At 41.7% G+C, this 16,745-nt stretch overlaps 1 protein-coding gene across 14 annotated transcripts in view; it reads right to left on the bottom strand.

The window, feature by feature from the left end:
* SIPA1L2 (signal induced proliferation associated 1 like 2) overlaps positions 1–16,745 on the bottom strand; it is a 231,018-nt gene that overhangs the window by 91,358 nt on the left and 122,915 nt on the right. For all 14 annotated transcript variants that reach the window (XM_077998594.1, XM_077998606.1, XM_028849678.2 and 11 more), the window contains 2 exons: positions 3,118–3,251; positions 472–660 (listed from right to left, as the gene is read on the bottom strand). In XM_077998594.1, the coding sequence (XP_077854720.1) occupies positions 472–660; positions 3,118–3,251 (323 nt within the window). The remainder of the gene's footprint in view (positions 1–471; positions 661–3,117; positions 3,252–16,745) is intronic.

Below are 16,745 nucleotides of genomic sequence, written 5' to 3'. Positions count from 1 at the left end.
GGAGCGGTCTTTCTGCTCTTAGTCTTACTGTTCCCATAGGCCAGGGACTAGGTCTTAGTCAGCTTCAATCTTCCTAACGCTTGCTGTTCACAACCATCTGTCAGCATCATGCCTTCCACATAGTAGAGAAGAATAAATGTTGGTTCAGGGAAAGGGCCAACACAAGATTTTTAAATCCTGGAAAAAACCACTATCGACTTCTATTAATCATGCAATCAGATGCACTCTTGCAAGCTGGGACACACCAAAAGCTTGGTAATAACAAAAAGTCACAACTCAGCAGGAAGTGTGTTACACTATAATGGCATCATGTTTTCAAACTAGTATAAAAACATATTTGGGAAAAACTAAAGAGAAAATGTTCTGAGGCATTTAAAATAAATGATCTTACAAGACAGATGGGAAAACTCCCGAACTTTTAGAAACAGACACAAATTCACACACAAACATACAATCTCACATTATACCCACCCCTTGTTCATCAAGCTTGAGCAGCTGCTCTGAAACCTTGGGTGAGTTGGAAGCCTGTCGCAGACACTGAATGCTCAGCTCTGGAATGACGTATTCCAAAACTTCTTTGAGAGGTAGTCCTCGTGCGGTACCATGCCTAGCAGTAGAGGGGATAGCATCTTCTAAAATTGCTCCTCTCAGTGTTGTAAGCTGCAGGGACAAAACAAAAGACTTCGGTTAATATTGATTCTCAATTACCTACTCATAGCCTAACTGTTTGGCTGCCTTAAGACGGGAAAAAGAGAAGCAAGGCTCTTTCTCAGTGTAGCGAAAGGGGCTAAAGTAACATTTAAGGAAACAAAGTCAACACTCAAGGAGTCTTTAAACAGTAACAGTATACAAAGACCAGGAACAAGCCAGGCAGAGTGGAAATGAGCAGATACATGCCTAAGAATGAGGAGAAGCAAGGCAGAGCAATGCTATGAAAATTAGGACATTCCTACAACTCTGAACCCACATGAGAAGGTTGAAACAAAGGAACCAGACATGATGATCCTGGACCTGAGTGATCCTGAACCTGATCACTCTTCTTCCGTCCTCCCTTCCTCCTATCTCTCCATCTTCTTTTCTTCCACTCCCTTTCTTATCTTAGATTACATTTTCCATAATGACCATTCCCGAGGCTGAACAGGGGAGCAGCAGTCAATGGCATCCATGGGTAGGGTGATTCAGGGCTAAGAAAATTGCCACTTAATTTTGTCTCATGATTTTTTTAGGTGTCCTCACACTCACCACAGAAACATGCAATCAGTATTTGAAGCACGTGTCTAAGATCTAATATGATGAGAGAGAAAACCCCAGAACCATAAATCAAGAGACCTAGTTCTAATCCAACCTCTCTCTGACTCTGGTTAGAGTCCTTAGACTACTAACAACAGGAGGTGGGTTGATGGCAGTCATAAGGATACCTAACGTTTGCATAACGTTCCATAACACTGGCCGACAGAACTATCTGCAAATGAGGACAATGTTCTCTATCTATGCTAATACAGGAGACCCTAGCCACATCAGCTACTGAACACCTGAAATCACTAATGCCACTAAGGAAAAGGATTTCTAATTTTGTTTAGTTATTTTAAATTTAATATTTAAATTAAATTAAGTATTTAAATTTAAGTAGCCACCTGCGGCTAGTGACTACTGAATTGAACAGCATAGATCTATAACTTAAAATATGTCACTTCAAGAAAGGGGCTTTATCTCACATATACCTAGAATGGAGCCTAGGTCACTGGGACACCTATGTACTAGGTAAGATGAACAGGAGTACACATGTTCATGCAGCTGGAAACTAGAAAAGGGCTCTATGTTTTCTCTGATCTAGAAGCAGTTAACCAAAATACATATTCTGGATATCTGCCAAATACATATCCCTCTAATTAAAATGAGCTAAAGGGATAAAACCTAAAGTGCTGGACAGATCTAATTCTTTCCTTTTTTAAGAGATAGGGTCTTGCTATATTGCCCAGGCTGGAGTGCAGGGCCTATTCACAGGTATAACCATACTGCACTACAGCCTCAACTCCTGAGCTCAAGCCATCCTCCCACCCCAGCTTCCTGAGTAGCTGGGACTACAGGCATGTGCCACCATGCCCAGCTTCAGACTTAATTCTTTATATAGATGAGTATCTACCTATTTAGCTATACATGTTGTATAATTCATACAACAATCTCACTTTCCACTAAAAGCAAGACAAGCAAGAATCTAACCTGGGTCCTCAATGTAACAAAGTGTAGTAGTGACTGTCCTGCTGCTGGGTTTTGGACTTGCATGGGGTCTGCCTCTTCGTTTTGGCCAATTTCTCCCATTAGGAATGGGAACATTTTCCCATCCCTGTACCCCCACTGCATCTTGGAAGTAACCAGCTTGTTTTTGATTTTACAGGCTCATCAACAGAACGGACTTGCTTTGTCTCAGATGAGCCTTTGCTCTGTGGACTTCTGAGTTAATGCTGCAGTGAGTTAAGACTAGGGGACTGCTGAGAAGGGATAACTCTATCTTGCAATGTGAGAAGGACATGAAATTTGGGTGGGGCCAGGGGCAAAAGGATACGGATTAGATTTGTGTCCCTGCCCAAATCTCATGTCAAATTGGAGAAGGGGCCTCGTAGGGGTGACTGGATCACAGAGGTGAATTTCCCCCTTGCTGTTCTCATGACAGTGAGTGAATTCCAACAAGATCTGATGGTTCCAAAGTGTGTGGCCCTTCCCCCTTTACTCTCTCTCTGTCCTGCTCCAGCATGGCAAGACTGCTTCCTCTTCACCTTCTGTCTTGATTGTAAGTTTCCTGAGGCCTCCCTGTCAGGTTCCTTGTTAAGCCTGAGGAACTGTGAGTCAATTAAACCTTTTCTTCATCAATTACCCAGTCTCGGGTGGTTCTTTATAGTAGTGTGAGAATGAACTAATACAGCCACTTAATATCCATGGCATGTTTCCAAATTTTTCATTTGGAACAAAATACTGCAATGCCCTTTTTAATTATCTTAAATGTTGCAATCATTAACATTAAAAAAAAAAATTCAGTACCCTATCTAAAACAAACTCAAGCAGTAACATCAAAGGAGATTTAGACTTTAGCCCAGTAACAATGGCAAGCAGCCCCATTACCTCACTTGTCCTGAAAGCCACCCTGTAGTTGAACTGGGATCCTTCTTTCTCCTTGGCATCTTCCACCTTCTCTCTCCGGATGCTGACTGCCACTGGACCAAGGTTTTCATCTATCCCAAAGTAGTTTTGGTGCTCTATAATGGAAGAGAGAGGGTGGCCTCAAAAGAATGAAAAAGGAACAAAGAGCAGGATGGATATCTCTTAGTTTGTGTATCAAATCTCTGAAGAAATACCACATAGCTCATACACAATGATTTCCTTGTATTTGTTTGATCAAATCTTCTGGTTTCCAGTTCGGATGCACGTCTACATCTCATTTTCGATTACCTCCTCCTTTCATTCTGCTTTTCACTAGTTCATGAAGAGCAAAAGCCTCCCTAACTCAAAGTTGTTATTTTGTGATTATGTGAATGGCATCATCAGAAAGAGGTATTGCCATTCTTAGAAACTGTCAAAAGAGGAACATGGCTACTTGTAGAATCAATATTGAAAACAGTTTCCCTCTGTCTGGGAAAGTCATCATTTTTGACTCAATGAGGGCACCAGAGGTGACCTGAGTAGCCACTCAAGCCAACCAGATTAATCTTGGTGATCAGTGGTGTAGCAAATGTAGCAAATATCGTCTTTTCATTACAATGTCACTAAAACAGCATAATGTTTATAAAGCTTACAATGTTCATAAAGTCTGGAGCACAATTTAGCAATAGAAAATACATAAAAGGTTAGTTTCTAAAGTCAAATTTTATCCACAAATCCTATAACTTGGTTTAAAACGTCATCAGCTAATCATCTCTTTCACATAAAATCACTGGTCTTTGAGGGAAATCATACCATCTGCACGGAAAGGGTGGCACCTGAGGCCACACTGTCCATCTAACCCAAGGATCCCTCCAGGACATCTTTCCTAAGAGATGGTCATTCGTCTCTTCCTCATATGTGCAATCACTACGTGTGGGCATTGTTTCAGCCATGGGAACATGGGGAGAACATTCCAGAAAATAGTCGCTACCTATGAAGCAAATACTGTATTCTGAACCCCTCGAATGACATGAAGCTTACTGCTTTGTGAGCAATTCCCTCTAGACTGCTGGTTTCTTGTCCGTGAGCTCTGTTAAAAGCAGCCAAAAATACCTCATTGCAACTTTCAAACTTTTTAAATGTTTCCTCTGAGATGACCCGAACTTAACACAACATTCAAGATATGGTCCAACCCACACTAAATAGTGGGAGCAATTACCCAAATGCTTATTAATGCAGCTTAAAAATTTATCTATTTTTAGCAGCCCCATTACACCAATAATTCATATGAGCAGGTGGTAAACGCAAACCTCCAGGTGTTATTCATTTATTTCTTAATGAACTGCTGCCAGGTCAGTTCTCCAAGCTGTATTCTCACAAAATCGATTTTTTTCACCCTGACTTAAGGTTTTGACTAAAAAGAAACATAATACAGTGAACATCTGCAAACTTGAAGAAAACCTACAGGCATTCCAAAGGCTTTTGGTTATGCCAATGCTTGCCACAATGATTTCTGAAGGAGTAAGAATTGTTGCTGAGAAAGTAGAAAACAGAACCTGAATCACTCAGAACACACACTATCCAAAGCCACCAAAGAATACTGGCTAGACCTTGAAAAGGCAAATCATTTACCTATTTGCTGTTTGCAACCAAATGGGATTAGTACTGACATTATGTCCCTTTACAGTCAGGGGCAGAAGTAGCAAGTAAACTATTTTAAAAGATAAAAGGTGAATTATTGACAGGGTATAGTCCTAGACTTGAACAAAAGGAAACTAGCCTATTTGTTTTAGTGGGTAATTAATCCCTTATGCTGCATAATGCTGCTTTGGTCGGCAATGCAGCACATGTACCAGTGGCGGTCCCATGAGATTATCATGAAGCTGAAAAACTACTATCATCTAGTGACGTTATAGATGTCATTACATGGGAATCCAACATATTACTCAAAACCAAAAAAAGTTCAGAAAATAAAAGTAAGTTCTTGTAAGTAGAAAAAAAGCTTACAGAACGAGATATAATAAAGAAAGCATTTTTGTACAATTGTACAATGTATGCATTAAAAGCTAAGTGTTATTACAAAAGAGTAAAAAAGTTAAGAAAATAAAGTTATAAAGTAGAAAAGTTACCCATAAGCTAAGGTTAATTATTATTAAATTTTTTTATAATAAATGTAGTATTGCCTAATGTAAAGTGTTTATAAAGTCTGCAGTAGCATAATGCCCTACATTAACTCACTACTGAATCACTGGCTCACGCAGAGCAGCTTTTAGTCAGTCCTGCAAGCTCCATTCATGGTAAGTGCCCTATACAGGTGCACCACTTTTGATCTTTCGTGCAGTATTTTTACTGTACCTTTTCTATGTTTAGATACAAAAATACTTATCATTGTGTTACAACTGCCTACAGTATTCAGTACAGTAACATGCTGTGCAGGTCTGTAGCCTGGGAGCAATATGCAATACCACAGAGCCCACATGTACAGAAGGCTGGCCCATCTAGGTTTCTGGAAGTCCACTCTATGGCGTTTGCAGAATGATGAAACTGCCTAAGGGTGCATTTCTCAGAACATAATTCTGTTCTTAAGAGATGCATGGCTGTATTGTGTACTGATAATGGCCAAGGTAACTATTACAAACATAAAAAACTCCAGTGACATTAAGCATACATAAAGATGTGGGTTTATGAACTGATCCAGAAGCAGGCCAAAAACAAACAAAAAAAAGATATTCAATGAAATCAGAGACTAAAAGTTAACTGTCTACTTCAGACTACTAAGTACACTGTCACTATATAACCTGGCATTAGTGACTATTGGACCCATGGCAGTAGATCCAATGGAAAATGCATCTTTAAACTTAAAACTAAATCAGTTTAGAATATTCTTAGTCGCAGTTAGTTAACTATCCTGACGATAACTTTTGCTTTTCCCTCAATGGGCCAAATGCATCATAAGCCAAACGCATTAAGAAAAATACTCAGAAAGCACACAAAAATACAACAGTCATAAAACAAAAGCTTCCTTCTTATAACACATTTCAAAAAGTTACTTGCAAAAATACTCGATTCTATATTTGGCATTTGACGAGCCCCATAACAAGATCCAAAAGAGTTTCAAATTATTGTAGGGAGTACAAGAGTAAATACACAAAACTACCTCTGATGGGAAGATTGAGAGCCCCAGATTAAGAAAATCAAATCACTAATTCTAATATGTGACAGCATAAAATGATACTCAGCAGGTGCCACAACGACAGAAAACAGAGCCGTGGCTGTCAGGGGCTGGAAGGGACAGCAAGCGGCCGACTACAGAGGAGGCATGGGAGAATGTCCTGGGATCGCAAAGCTATTCTACACTAACTGTCGTAATGGTAATACCGTATTTACTTCTCAAAACTCTCAGAAGTGCACATTAAAAAAAAGTAAATTTTACTGTACCTAAAATATACCTTCAGTTTTAAAAACCGGAGGGAGGCAGAGTCAATGGGAAGAAGGGCCAGTGATCCTTGCAAATGGACGGGGCCTGCTGCACAGACAGACGCCATGACCATTTCACTCCCCCACAGCCTGTCAGTGAGGACAGTACCTGTTCCTCAAGTCATCATCCTTCTCTCTCACTCCTATTTCCTTTGTTACTATTTAATCCTCAATCTGCGTCACACTTTCTGCCACACTATTGCTCCACTCAAGGTCTTGTTGCCAAATCCAACTACCTTCAGGCCTCCTACTGCCGGAGCTGTCTGCTGTGTGACACCAGTGGCCACTCCCTTCTTGTCCGGGGCCCTCTACTCCACTACTATGGCATCTCCTTTCCAGGTGAGACTGCTTTCTGGTCTTTCATTCTGGGTGTCTGGCATGGCTCCTCCTCTGGCCTCTCCTTACAGCATGAGTGTGTCCCAAGACTCCAGCCTTAGACCTTTCTGATTCTGTGTCTGTCTTTATACTTATATGAATGTCTATTTTCTGTCTTTCCATCTACTCGCCCATCTTCTCCTTTACATTCTTCAGTGATATCATCCCAAGCTTCCTCCAGGTTCTTCTCTCACAAATCCCCTGACTCACAAAGGTCTAGGGAAGCACCCTCCACTGTTCATGGCACCAACCCTGTACTTCCACCTCCTCCCTCTGCCTGGAATGTCTTCCACTTTTCTTCGCTTGACATTCTTCTTACTCATCATTCAACACTCAATCCAAACATCATTCCACTGGAAATACTCCCCTCACCTCCAAAAAGGCCAAATCCTTCCAATTGTACATCCTGAGGCCCTAGGGTTATAGTGCCTCATAGATGACAGGTGCCTAATAAACTGTTCTTGAAGCACTGAACTAAAAGTAGCCTCCTCTGGTATTGTCCAAAAGCAATGGTTGTATCTGACCTCAAGCAGGAATATCAAAATAAAACAGGGAGGTAACTCATTTCATGCCAGGAAGTGGTAAGACAGTGTGAAGCATCTTGGAGGCTACAGCAGGCATTTCTCTCAGTGACCGGAGCAATACAATTTCTTGAAGTATTTATAAAACTGAGAACTTATATATCTATTGGAACTTACATGGCAATAGACCTATCATGTCATATTTCTGTAACAAATTTCCAATAAACTTCTGGCTTAAAACAACTCCATTTACTGCACACAGCTCTGGAGATCAGAAGTCAGTTTCAACAAACAAAAGTCAAGGTTCTGGAGTGACTGCATTCCCCTGGGCAACTCTAGAGGAAAATCCATTTCCTTGCCTTCTCCAGCTTCTAGACCTACATTCCTTACGTTTGGTGGCTCATGGCCCTCCCTCCATCTTCAAAGCCAGCAGCCTAGCATCTTGTTTTAGTGGTCACACTGCCTTTCTCTTCTGTAATCAAATTTTCCTCTGTTTCCCTCCTATAAGGACACCTGTGATTGCATTTAGGTTCCAGCCCGGTCCCGCCCGGATAATCCAGGATATTTCCCTATCTCAAGATCCCTAACTTAACCATAACTGCAAAGTCTCTTTTGCCATATGAGGGAGCGTACACAAATTCCAGGGATTAGGACCTGGACACCTCTGGAAGCCATTGTTTAGCCTTCCAAATATACTTAATCCACTTTAATTCACTTATCCAAATGTTGAACAGGGGATGTCTCAACTGTGTGCCAGAGACTGATAAATACTGGGGATACAAACACTGCCTGCTTCAAAATGTTTGACTGCTGTGGGGGCAATAATATAGGAGAGAGACAAAAATGACACTCCTCAATTGCCCCATTTTCCCTGGAGACACAGTAACATTGAAATTAGGCCAGATAATAATCCTACAATGGCCCCTAAGAGTTAAAATGAAAGGAAGAATCACACCTCTTTCACTTTAAATGAAAAGCTAAAAACGATTAGGCTTAGTGAGGAAGGCACGTCAAAAGCTGAGACAGGCTGAAAGCTAGGCCTCTTGCATCGAACAGTGAACCAAGTAGTGAATGCAAAGAAAAAGTTCTTGAAAGAAAGTAAAAGTGCTACTTCAGAGAGCCCACGATTAAGAGGCAAAACAGCCTTACTGCTGATACGAAGAAAGTCAGAGCGATCTGGAAAGAAGACAAAACCAGTTACAACATTCCCTTAAGCAAAAGCCTAATCCAGAGCAAGGCCTTATCTCTCTTCAGTACTATGAAGGCTGACAGAGGTGAGGAAGGTGCAGAAGAAAAACTGGAAGCTAGCAGAGGCTGGCTCATGAGGCTTAAGGTAAGAAGCTATCTCCACGATGTAAGGGCAAGGAGAAGCAGCAAGTGCTGACGGAGTGAAGCTATACCAAGTTGGCCAGCAAATTACTTAGGTAAGATAGCAGATGACAGCGGCTATAATAAACAACAGACTTTCAATACAGATGAAACAGCCTTCTAATAAAAGAAGATATTATCCAGAATTTTCATAGCTAGAGGGAGGATGTCAATGCCTAGTTTCAAAGCTTCATAGGATAGGCTGACTCTCTTGCTACTGGCTAATGCAGCTGGTGGCTTTAAGTTGAAGCCAATGCTTATTGATCATGCGGAAAACCCCAGGGCCCTTAAGAATTATGCCGAACTACTCTACCAGTGCTCTATCAGCAGAACAACAAAGCCTGGATGACAGCACATCTGTTTACAGTATGGTTTACTGACTATTTTAAACCCACTGTTGAGTACTAGTTCTGAGATTAAAAAAACATTCCTTTCAAAATATTACTGCTTATTGACAACGCATCTCATCACCCAAGAGCTCTGACGGAGATATATAGGGAGATTACTGTTGTTTTCATGCCTGCTAACACCACATTCATTTTGTAGCCCATGAATCAGAGTATTTCTGACTTTTAAGTCTTATTATTTAAGAAGTACATTTTGTAAGGCTATAGCCGCCATAAATAGAGATTCCTCTGATGGATTTGGGCAGATAAAATTGGAAACCTGGAAGGGATTCATCATTCCAGATGCCATTAAGAACGTTTATGATTCATGAGAGGATGTCAAAATACAAACGTAACAGAAATTTAGAAGGTGGCTCCAACCCTCATGGATGACTCTGAGGGATTCAAGAGTTCACTGTAGGAAGTATTGCAGATGTGGTAGAAATAGCAAGAGAACTAGAATTAGAAATTGAGCCTGAAGATCTGATTGAATTGCTACAATCTCATGATCAAACTTATACAGATGAGGAGTTGCTTTTTATGGATGAGCAAAGAAAGTAGTTTCTTTTGATGGAATCCACTCCTGGTGAAAATGCTGTGAACATTGTTGAAACAATAACAAAGAATTTAGAATCTTGCATAAACTTAGTAGATTCAACAGTGGCAGGGTTTGAGATGACTGACTCCAATCTTGAAAGATGTTCTACTGTTGGTCAAATGCTATCAAATAGCATCGCATGCTACGGAAAAATCTTTCCTGAAAGAGTCAATCAATGTGGCAAACCTCACTGTTGTTTTAAGAAATTGTCACAGCCACCCTAACCTTCAAAATCTACTATCCTGATCAGCCAACAGCCATCAACGTGGAGGCAAGATCCTCTATCAGAAGAAAGGTTGACTTTCTGAAGGCTCAGGTGATCGTTAGCACTCTTTAGCAATGAATTTTTTTTTTTTTTCTTATTTGAGACAGAGTCTTGCTCTGTCACCTAGGCTGGAGTGCAGTGGTGCAATCTCAGCTCACTGCAAGCTCTGCCTCCCAGGTTCAAGCCATTCTTCTGCCTCAGCCTCCTGAGTAGCTGGGACTACAGGTACCCACCACCACGCCTGGCTAATGCAATGAAGTATTTTTAAATTAAGATACGTACACTGTTCTTTTAGATATAGCACTATCTGCATAGTAGACTACAGTATAAACAACTTTTATATGCACTGTGAAACCAAAAACAGTGTGTGACTCACTTTATTACAATATTCACCATATTGATGTGGTCTGGCACTGACCCCACCATATCTCTGAGCCGTGCCTTATGAGGCTGGTCAGGCAGGACCCAGCCATCAGACAGGGGCATCTTCTTCTTGGGCCAGTGAGTGTCCCAGGGAAGGCACCTCCAGTCTCCTGTCTAGAAATATTGAGCTCAAATAATGGGGTGGGGCTGGGCACCTCACTCTGTTGACTTTCACTAAGTCCCCATTTTTAGTTAAGTGCCTTAGTCCTGCCCTTTGCTAGGCCTGCTGTTCCATTTCTCCAGAATAAATCTTATTTCCCACCTGGGAGAGGGGCACATAGTAAACTGGCTATGGGGGAGGAGAGAGAATCCGGCCTTTTATGAAGCATGTAACCAGCCCCGTTTTCACTCCCCTAAGCCCTTCTCCAAGGGTGCCTGGCTCTGTGGCATGTCCTGACTCACTTATTGATGGCCTCTACCCTCTTCCCATGCTGAGGGACGCAGGAGGCTGGCTCTCTCAATCTACTAGGAGTAGTCTTGCTCTTCCACCTGCTTTCATATACCCTGCCTTCCTTCGGCTGCTTCTCCCTGGTGCTTTTTTACTTTTTGGCATTATGCCCATTTTTAAAATTCCTTCACTGTCATTTTTAGTGGTATTCTGGAAGGGGAAGAGATAACATGTTTTCAATTTGCCTTATTCAACCAGGAGTCTCAAACCCATTTACTGTGCAATCTTATAATTATAAAAAGCTTCTTACTGGTTGCCTAATCTGGGCTTTGATGCTTATCACGTGCTTAACCTTGGGTTAGTTACAGAACCTTTCTTAACCTCAGAATCCTCCCGGCTCCTAATATATCTAATCCATGTAACACCATCATTGACCTGGGAGGGGTATTATAGTTGACAGCAGGCATGTTACTGGCAAAAAAAAAAAAAAAAAAAAAATCAAAACAAAATGGAATGCACATAAAGTAAATTGCATCATCGAGTAATTTGATTTTGAGCCCAAAAATCCGGCACAGTTCATAGGTCAGCCTGAAGGTGATTCCCACTTTTAATCTCAAAATGCTGACCCAGAATCACTTGGAGAGGTCACACTGGACTCGCAGAAGTCTTTTTTAAGAGGTGGTATATATACTTCACTGAGTAATTTCTATCATAAATTATACTTTTAAAAGTTTGGGAATCCAAAACTTGTATATTCCCCTTTTTATCAAAGATGGCAGGTGAATTAACTAAAAAAAAAAAACAAAACACAAACCCTTCATGCCTACCTTGCCAATCCATGTCGCAGACCCATTTTCCTCTCTCTGTCTCACACAGACATCCACTTTCTCATTGCAAACAGAGATGAAGTTCCTGCTGTTTACAAGCATCACACCTGCAGACTTACAGCTTTTATGTCTCCTAACCATCTACTAAGGGTTAGCCATGCTTTTGGTTTCACCAAGGAATGCAGTAGGTTACCTTGATGTGTTTCCAAAGAAATCAAAGTCTTCTATTCAATAATGTTTAAGACACTGCCTAGCTTTTATAAAGGGCATCTCCACATACCATTAGGACATACAGAGACTGTGCCCCCTACCATGACCACCAGGAGGCAAAAAGTTGCCCTTTTCAAACGATATCCCACATCGCCTCTTCAGGAAAGACCTCCTTGTTTATCTGCATGGCAAGAAGCCCTTCCCATCTTGGGCAGAGGACCGTGAGCAAGGCTTCCCAGGGCTGTGTGCATTCAGACCCTCACCCACCCAGAGCCTGTCCTCATTCCAGGCAGATGATTTCCATAAAATTGCTTCAAGGGTGAATCAAATGAAATCCTTCCTTGGCAGAACAGAAGCTATGAAAAGACCGTTGAGAAGCGAATGAAAACCCACCTATCATGCAAATACAACAGGGCAAGATAAAAAAATCAGCTAACAAGATTGCAGAGCAGGAAATGAAAATGAGATTCAGTGCATTGCTGTGGTGCATTGTGGCTATTCAGTAAGAGATAAAAATTGTAGCTCAGGGAGAAAAAAAATGGGGGCAGGGGCGGTACATTGGACCCTAGCCCAAAAGCTGTTTCCAGATACGGTGATATCTTAGAAGAGAGGTTTAAGTGGTAACTCACTAATGAATTGACCGGTTAAGGATCACATCTCTGCAGGGCCTCCTGAGGCCAGGTATGTAAAAGACATTCACTCCCAGCTCTGCCTTACAGGATTTTATCCAAGCTGTTAGCATCCAGTGACCACAGCACCATTTATAAGAACACCAAGGCCACAAACAACTGTGCACCTGTACCCTCCAGTCCTTTACTTTGTTAATATGCACAGCAGAAGCTAGCTAGCTATTTTGCCATTAAATGCATTTTAAAGGTTCTTTGTTCTCTCAGCCACTAGTTGATGATTTAATTGCCTGCTCTCTGCTGATCTGGGTTACACAGGCCGTTAAATGTTTTTTCAATTCCTATCTATGATGTATCTTCTTTCACCTTTCTCTCCAAACAATTATGTGTATTTTAAATCACTTCCCTTTTTTCGAACACTCTAGGAGTTATTTTTTAAAAAGTGAAAAGGGGACAATAAGTAAGTAAATGAGGGCAGGGCATGGTGGCTTGGACCTGTAATCCCAGCACTTCGGGAGACAGAAGGAGGAAGATTGCTTGAGGCCAGGAGTTTGAGGTCAGTCTGGGCATCACTGCAAGGCCCAGTCTCTACAATAAACCTAAAAAAACCTAATAAATAAGCTGAGTGTGGTGGTGCATGTCTGTAATCCCCGTTACTTAGGAGGCTGAAGCAGGAGAATTGCTTGAACCTGGGAGGTGGAGGGTTCAGTGAGCCAAGATCGTGCCACTGCACTCCAGCCTACAAGATGGAGCAAGACTCCATCTCAAAAAAAAAAAAAAAAAGTAATTCAATAGGCCGAGAGCAGTGGCTCACACCTGCAATCCCAGCACTTTGGGAGGCCGAGGCAGGCGGATCACTTGAGGCTAGGAGCTCAAGACCAGCCTGGCCAACATGGCAAACCCCATCCCTACTAAAAATACACGAACTAGCCAGGAATGGTGGCGCGTGCTTGTAGTTCCAGCTACTTGGGAGGCTAAGGCATGAGAAGTGCATGAACCTGGGAGGTGGAGTTTGCAGTGAGCCGAGATCATGCCACTGCACTCCAGCCTGGGCAACAGAGATAGATTCCATCTCAGAAAGAAAAAAAAAAAAAGTAACTCAAAAACCTCAAGAAGTATCAAACATTTTCGTTAGTGTTTCATGGATTAAATTACTGAATTTACTATGAAGGAAAAACATAGATTTTTGTCACGTAAATTTTTGCTCTTTTGACCCAAATTTAACCAAGGTATTTGCTAAGCTTGAAAAATCCAAGGCATTACAGGGAAGACAATAATATTAAATATCTTTCACAAAAATAAACTCAGTTCATCCTAACTACTTATGAGGAGGCACAACTATTCTTACAGACAATACTGAGGCACAAAGGTTAAGTGACTTGCTCAAAGTCACAATCTGGTGGGACAGTGAGGATGCAAACCCAGGCAGTCCAGCTCTAGTGTTCTCTCACGGAAAGCAGCTCAAGGCTAAAAAAAATTCGGGCAAAGGTTTAAATTGCAAAAATTAATTAATACAGGAAAGTGAAAACTTAAAAATGAGACAACAAATGTATCCTTAACATAAAAACGGTATCTTGAAAAATATGATTTCAGGGAAAGCTAGAGTAAAAATGAAGCTGAAAAAGGAAGGCAGATTATTTAAGGCTTCTTTTCATAATCTGTCATTGTTACTATTTGCTCAAAAGGAAGAAAACACTAGGGAGGTATGAAAGGCGTCACCACTTCAAAGGAGAGCGGTGGAGCCCACTGATAACAGGATGGTTGTCCAGCTTTTATTTTAATGTAGTGGGACAAAGAGTGAAATAAATGTTGGATCTAAACAAACACAAGGTGTTTAAACTAAGTTCCTATACTCTTTAAGAACTAATGCTGGCCGGGCGCGGTGGCTCAAGCCTGTAATCCCAGCACTTTGGGAGGCCGAGACAGGCGGATCACGAGGTCAGGAGATCGAGACCATCCTGGCGAACACGGTGAAACCCCGTCTCTACTAAAAAATACAAAAAACTAGCCGGGCGAGGTGGCGGGCACCTGTAGTCCCAGCTACTCGGGAGGCTGAGGCAGGAGAATGGCGTGAACCCGGGGGTGGAGCTTGCAGTGAGCTGAGATCTGGCCACTGCACTCTAGCCTGGGCAACAGAGCGAGACTCCGTCTCAAAAAAAAAAAAAAAAAAAAAAAAAAAAAGAACTAATGCTCCAAAGACCTTTACTTTCAACTTACTATACCAGCAGCAAAATGCCAACAAGTGTTCTCAGTTGAACGCCATGTGAGTCAAACTGTAAAGAAATATAAAGAGTCTTATTCCTCTTCTCAGGGAAATCACAGGGCATTCGTTCTTCTTCCCCAGTAACTGACTGAAGACTTTTTGGGGCCGGGGGGTCAGTAGGTTTGAAATAGCACACAGTCCTTTGCAGGTTCCTTCAACACTGCAGAGTATGGGAACTGTGACTGTCCAGATACGGCACCTCCGCAAGAGAAGCAGCCCTGGCGTTTTCCTCCGACGGCCACACCGAGCCCGTGCGATCATAGCCCTTGGTGCTGAATCTCACATATATCTGGGCAATTCCTCCCTGTTAAGGGTCCCCATGGGACTGGATGGGACCTCTAGGGAGGCAATACTGGCCAGGGAGAGAGGTGAAGAACTGCCAGGCGCAGTGGCTCATGCCTGTAATCCCAGCACTTTGGGAGGCCGAGGCAGGCGGATCATGAGGTCAGGAGATCGAGACCATCCTGGCTAACATGGTGAAACTCTGTCTCTACTGAAAAAAAAAAAAAATTAGCCGGGCGTGATGGCAGGCACCTGTGGTCCCAGCTACTCAGGAGGCTGAGGCAGGAGAATGGCGTGAACCCAGGAGGTGGAGCTTGCAGTGAGCCAGGATTGTGCCATTGCACTCCAGCCTGGGTGACAGAGTGAGATTCTGTCTCAAAAAAAAAAAAAAAAAAAAGGGAGGTGAAGAACTCAGTCGATTACGTCTTCAGAGGGAGGAATGTGTATCTTAGAATAGTACTATTGTTAGATGGCACTGTGTTCACTCGCATGAATTTAATAGTGTCCAACTCCCTATTAATTTTCATCAATGACTGTATAAAATCAGAAGAAAAAAAAAGCCACCAGGCATGAAATTCAAAGCAAATGCAGCCATGCATCACTCAGCAGTGAAGTTCATTTGAGATGTAAAGGTGCAGGCCCGCCTACAACTGTCACATTAGTGACACTTCACTGAGTGTGTTTGGAATGCGGTGGTGGACTTCACCAGACACCTTTCCCCAGCCCTCTCTGCCATATGGTTCTACTTGTTTCTCTCTTCATCTCTGAACCACTAAAAGAAAGTATTGCCCTTTAAAGCCTGTACCAGTGGTGTGAACAATAGTTTCTTTTTAGAGAGAAAAGTCTAACACATTTATTTAAGTAACCCTGGGAAGCAGGGGGGGCACGCTATTGACAAGCACTGCTCTAAGCCCTTTACAGGGAGGATTTGTATTATTATCATCCCATTTCACAGATGATTGACTAGGGCACAAAGTAGTTCAAGGATTTGCCCCAAATTGAGTTGGGATGTGAACCTCGGTGTGCACTTTGCCTTAAGTGATGTCATTTGCCCACCATTCACAGACCTCTATTTACCAAGAGTTGACCTCCAACTATAATTAAAATGGATGGACACTTTTACCTAATGACAGACAATTCCCCAGCCAACAAATGGTTAAACTGGTATCAAGAGAGGTAAGAGGGTTATTACACAAATTCTAGAAGAATCTATTTGTTCATTTGGCAGAATGTACATACAACATATTATTCTTCAGTTAAAATGCTAATGATAAAAATTAGCACTGGAGGAAAAGGTGGGTTTACATAGAGCTAGGTAAGAGAGCAGTTACCAGAAACAGTGAAGTTAGCTGCTTACAAGAATTCTATGGTCGTTCAATAAAGCAACATAAACCTTTAAGTTTGTTATTTAGAGGAACTACTCATAAATTCTTCTAGTCTTAAAGAAATAAATCATAATTTAAAATATACGAGCATTTATGACTTACATTTGTAAAATTTTTAACTTTTTATTTTAAAATTCTTTTAGATTTCTAGAAAAATTGTGAATAGCAGAGTTCCTTCCCTTATACGTGTCTCCCAGTTTCCCAGTTGTTAACATC

Source organism: Macaca mulatta, chromosome 1 (assembly GCF_049350105.2).
Source record: "Macaca mulatta isolate MMU2019108-1 chromosome 1, T2T-MMU8v2.0, whole genome shotgun sequence".
Lineage (NCBI taxonomy): Eukaryota > Metazoa > Chordata > Mammalia > Primates > Cercopithecidae > Macaca > Macaca mulatta.
This window is presented reverse-complemented; position numbering and strand designations above follow the sequence as displayed.